Consider the following 6,000-nt stretch of genomic DNA (forward strand, 5'->3'; position numbering starts at 1 on the left):
GGTTTATAGAGCGATAAAAAAAAAATCTTATGCTGGCCATTCTTCTAGGACCCAAATCTCCGATCCGATCGAAGATCAAAAACGCCAATCCGCGGATATTTGATTGGCAGCCCGTCGGCAATTAGGGAAAAACTGAGTGTTTACAAAAACCCAGACTCGCCCATCCCGATAAACTTTTGATCTGTGAATTAAGGATGTCCAACATATTGGATTTCTCTGACACAGGCAGAATGGGGAATTGGGGCAATACACCCCAGATGTAGGGGCCCTGCCATAGGTTTTGGGTTATTTATTACATATTTATTGCTTGCTTATTTAAATGGCCTAATATAGGTATTGTTGGATAGCTCTGTAATTGATACCAATAACAAACCCTACTAGACTATGAACAGACATCCAGTCCTCTTATCGATTGGGAGTGATCTTACCTGGTAGAGAAGCCAGATGATATAGGGGCCTGTTAGTGCATCCCTTAATGCCCTGATACAGGCAGGCAAGTTATGGGTTGTTGTTTTTTTCTTTGGCAGGGGGGGGGATTAGAGGGAGAGGAGAGAGTTCATGTCCATACATGAAGCCATTGATTTTGATTGGTCCATTTTGGAACCACATACCTGACATTATTGGGACATTTTGCTGATATAGGAATTAATTTATATTGCTGTAAAGACATTAACTGCGTTTTAAAAACTACAATTCTGATTTTTATTTTAGGCAAATGGCATTAAAATTGGACCACAACACTCAACCCCTGGATCACCTGGATCACATCTTGGAGGGCAGCAAGCTGGCGGCGGATGTTGTTGAACCCATTTTTTTTCATCCCTAAAGCCTGCTGTGGCTATTTACTTGTCCATTGGTTATTTACATGTACTTTTACCCATTCACCCACCCTGCCCGCCCTCCTCCTCCAGTGTTTCAATGTTCACTTTAAAAAGGAAAGATTTCGGAAATTGTAAACATACCGTATCTATTTGCTTTTTGATTTCTAGGTTTATTGATTGTGGTTATTTGTTTAAATGTTGTCGTCTTGTTCCCCTAACTAAAGACTGACTTATCAACACTAAAATATTTTCAGAGTATTTTAAATGGTTTATGTAGGAGCTGTGTTGACCTGATAAGGGCAATGAAATTAAAGAATAAAAACATTTGATAATACCATTTTTCCTGTCTACCAATAAATATATATTATTTTTAAATGAAGGAAATAAATCAACTTACATTAAAATGTAAACGCCACCATCGGTTCTTTAATTTTGCTGGCTGATTGCTGCCTTGTGTAGTATATGAAATGTTCACCATGTGCATTGCTGCTAACATTCATTGACCAATGATTGAAACAGACAGTCGCAGAAATATAGCAACATGCAGTGAAAAACTTGATTGAGGCGTGAAGGTCACATGTACAAGGCAAGTTTTTTTGTTTGTTTTTTTGCTATATGTGGAAAGCTGCAAAGTTAATAATTTTAATTAAAAAAAAATAAACATTTTTAATATTGGTAGATGGGAAGAATTGGGTAAAATCATAATGTATTTGTTTCCTAATTACTCATGTATAGTGTGCATAATTTCTGATGTAATGCTACAATATACATGCAAGCAAGGTATGGGCCAGTGGGCAAGCATAATGTTTTATTAGAACTATTAACTTATTGGCAAGAATAACCATAATCTGCTATCATCTATCAAGTAAAACAGCTGTATTGTCATTAACTGACCTAGTGAAAGAATTAATTTGGTTGTTATTTTAATGCACAATTTGTTGGATTTATTCTCCTATTTGCACATCATATTGTGACTATGAAGTGATTGTTCTCTCTCTAATATTTTGGGGCTAATGTAATGTGTGTATTATGCTTGATATATGTATTCTTCTAGCTCGAGGCTTGAAAAGATCACATTGGCAATGCAGCTGCGCAAAACTGAATTGCGTTCATCTGTTGATCTTTTGGGATAGCGCCTGGTAGTCACTTACCAGCTAGAACATACTTTCTGACTTGGCCACCAATATGGCTTCCTCCTGCTGCAGAAATCCTCCTGAGGGGTGTGTAGTCTGCACCTGAACTGAATATTGACTAAAAATGAAAAAAAAAAAAAAATGACGTATACAGAAATGGGAATCTTTATCCAGAGCGCTTGGAAAGTTGAGAATCGTTATGTGGTTTTCTAGTGAATTGGTACATTCTCATGAATGTTGGTTCAGCTGTCTCAACATGGCTGCCTCAAATGTGTGTTGGTCACAGGTGCACTTTACTGTCTGATGCATTCCTATCCTGACCTAAACTAAGACCTTTTGAGGGAGGCTTTGGCACAAATAAGCTATGGAGATGTAAATATCACTTAAACTACGAGACCCACGGCTTATTTTTTTTGAGTCTGTAACATAAAAAAAATTAGTAAAACGTATCCCGTAGCAATCTGTTTAGCTTTTATTGTGCAATTTATTGAGCATGCTGCATTGAGGTACTCGGGAATACCAGAAACGATATGTTCAATATTTTATTCTTTACATTCTCTGCAGCCAGAAAGACACCCATAATTTACTCCCTCAGAATCACTTAGTTTGTAAGTAGGCAGTCATGAATTTGTTGACTTAGGTCATGTCTGTAAATACATTTGCTATTTTTATAATACTAAATGTGTTCCTCCTCAGTGCTTTCCCTTTTAGACCATGATTCCCGGTATAAATCATGGTTTTCTGACGCTGATAATTCTTTCCTTTGCCTTATTATTGTGGTCTGTGTTCACAATAAAGATTTTTTTCCTGTAGTCTGCTGAATATTTCCGATCAAAGTTTTTGTTTTTGCTATTTGTAATACAACGTTTGTCCCATCACTTTATCTCCTAGTCACTGTGTCGGTCCCCTACATATTATAGAGGAAGCCATTTTGTGAGTAGAGTTCATTTCACTAGGAACTGATGACGTGACTGAGGCCTTTATCATGATTCAGTGATGGCACTACTTCCTAATGAATTAATAAGCTCTACTCCTAAACATTGGGGGCAATTCAATTGAACGTGATGTGAATAGCGCCAGGATGGAGTTACTGGAGCTATTCAATTGCCCCCCTCGCGCCAAGAACTTAGATGGGAGATGCCAGTGCGCCTTGAGCCGGGTGTTTGGGCGCACTAACCGGCATTTTCTGACTTAAATGTTAGCGCCGCGCTAAGCTGAAAAACAGCATCGCGACCAACACTTAAGTCTGATTTTAGACTGACTTAACAGCGAGGTTAATCAAGACTATTCACATCGTGCTCAATTGAATTGCCCCCATTGATTCAGTACACAATATGGCTCCACTACATGCGTCATCAGTACCACAAATCTACTTGCTAGCATTACACATGCAATGAGTAAATTAATGTGTCCATTTTAATAGAACGGTTTAGAAGAGATTCTCTTTTTCACAATAAAAGCAGAATAATTTTAATTCTGTATTTATCATTTACATTTTGTAAATAAAGTATAAAATAACGTGCCTTGGTATATATGCCAAGCTAAGCTTGCTAGAATTTACATTCTTTTTACGCTATCTACAGCTTATAAAGAGCGTTGCTTAAGGGTTTGCTTCAGTGCTGAATTTAACATTTTACGTTTTTGGCATGTTCATCCCAGTCCAGTGACTGCTTTAATGTACAGTATGTTGTTTGAATTCAAACACGTGTAAAACTATATTACCCCTTGCCGTGCCAATGGTTTGGGAAACCTTTGCCAGTTCGTGGACAGGCTGACAAACCTATTCATCTGTTAAGGCATGATTACTACAAGCTTTTACATATGGAAACTATACATTTTTGTTTGTGTTAAACAATTTTAGTTTTTCATCTAGATCTTTGTTCAGGTGGACTTTGCATTGTGTCAGAATATGATGTCATAAATGTAAACTAAATAAAATTACTTTTTCTTAATATTGTAACCTAGATCTCTTAAGTACGCTCATTATTTATAACTTCATACGTTGTAGGTTGTGGTACCTTAAACGTACACATCATGTACACTAAATGTGGAACGGTGCCATAAAATTACTGCCTGAAAAGACTCCACATCAGTCCATGTGCAACTTATAGAAAACAGATGGTGTGTAGACAGGTCTTGTACAATACTGTCATCACAATACTGTGATGACAGTATTGTTCTGTGAACAACATGTTCAATAAGCTTAAATATATATGGAACTTGTCTGTTCAAAATATCCTCTTTACACTGCTTTAGAGAACAGCTCTATAAGGTTTTAGAGAATGGGTGTAAATACTTAACTGATATTGGTCATGGTTTGTCATAGTTCTTCTGGTAGCAGACCGGAGGGTGGGTTCCTCTTATTAGCCCATTACATTTTATAAAGCACCAACATATTACACAGCCTTGTCTATTCAGGTGATCTTGATGCAAATAAAATACATGCAATGATCTGAAACTAAAGGTAATGATGGCCCTGCCCAAATGAGTTTACAATCTAAGAGATAGGGTAACACTATGTAAATACAGTAGCGGAATAATAATTGTAGCTGTTGATGGGGAAAGTGTGTTCGAGACAAAAGAAGAACTATTGTTCACCTACGCCAATGGTGACTGGCATTTATATTCACCGACCGGTGGTGTGGGGAAGGTGGAGACATGAAAGATAAGCTAGTCATCGTAGGAATCATGGCAACCATGACTGTACTTCACCATTTATATTAATTGGCCCTCGTTCCTGTTTTATAGCAGGCTTTCACTTACATCTACCTGGATCCTTTTTAAATAGTAAGTGGGCCATCAGCATCTACATGCTGCTCTGGAGGTTGATATATTCATTTGCCATCTAATTGAGGTTATCTGCCATCTTGGATCCCCATATAATTGTCTCTGCACACAGCATATCCAGGACCGTTGTGTTTGCAGATAAGGAAATACTCAAAGCAACCCTGTCCTTAATATGATGGTGATAATCGTGATGTGGTTTCACGCTGCCTTCATGCATTTGTAGCTGTCAGAAGAAGACTGAAATGTAGGTCATAGATGTGATCTAAATGCAGCCATGAAGGTTGAATTTAAATAATGGGGAATCCAGGAGCCAGCAAGATTTTCCGGAGCAGAGAGAGATTTGTAGCCAAAGAAATCGATTGATAATAGAGGCTGCTAAAACCTAGATCCCAGCAGTATGTTTTTAGGCACGTTTGCCTACCTGATACCAGCTGTGCTTTACATATTTTTAACAGATTGGGTTTGGTTTCAACACCGCATCTACCTTGAGAAAAAAAAAAATCACTCAGTATAGGTGCCCTACATACAAAGTAATACAATTCTGTATGATTGTTAGTCATTTATGCCCAAGTTGGTAAATATGAATTGTACTAAATTCCCATCCTAATAATAATTTGGTGGGCAGTCCTCTTTGAAAATCCCACCCTGCATTCCTGCTACAGCTTACCATAGAGGTGTGAGCCCCATGCTCTGTTCCCCTAAGTAATAGTGGCATTAGGCTCAGACATCATCGCCTAACTACAAACTCTCAGATTAATAATATAAGAAGAATATATGGAGGAGCAGCTGACAGCTTCACACGAAAGGAGCTGCCAGCATCCAGTGCTGTGTGCAATGCAGGGATGAAAGGGGGCATGTTAACAAGTGCTCCACCAGCAGTTGCTACAAGCAGGGTACAAAGGAGGAAATGTGGCTCGGTTCATTGCGCAGCAATGTCCCCAAGCACCACCTCCTCCAAATGCCCTCGGAGGGGGACAGGACATTTAAAGGGCTGTATCTTTAAAGAGCAGTTCCCTTTTTTAAACTATATATACCTATCATAGTTATTGCCTGGTGATCAGTGGGGCTGCCACAATAACCCATACACTATGAAGTCCAGGGATGTGGCAGACTTCTCTATCCTGGCTTCAAAAAACTCTGGGACACCCTTATTTGAAAGAGAGGAGACGCTTCTTTCAAATGTTTACTGCTTATTGTTTGGTGATCACCAGACCCATATTACTGTACACTTCAAAAATAATAGCAGAGCCAGTGGATGA

The 6,000-nt window shown here is 38.5% G+C and overlaps 1 protein-coding gene across 1 annotated transcript in view; it reads left to right on the plus strand.

Annotated features, from left to right (window-relative positions):
* The window catches only part of RAB2A (RAB2A, member RAS oncogene family), a 92,034-nt gene extending 89,268 nt beyond the window's left edge, over positions 1-2,766 (plus strand). Inside the window, exon 8 of the mRNA XM_088469312.1 lies at positions 712-2,766. Coding sequence (XP_088325438.1) covers positions 712-804 — 93 coding nt within the window. The 3' untranslated portion in view covers positions 805-2,766. The remainder of the gene's footprint in view (positions 1-711) is intronic.
* The last annotated feature ends 3,234 nt before the right edge of the window (positions 2,767-6,000 follow it).

Source organism: Taudactylus pleione, unplaced genomic scaffold (assembly GCF_031769625.1).
Source record: "Taudactylus pleione unplaced genomic scaffold, aTauple2 ptg000090l, whole genome shotgun sequence".
NCBI classification, from domain to species: Eukaryota; Metazoa; Chordata; class Amphibia; order Anura; family Myobatrachidae; genus Taudactylus; species Taudactylus pleione.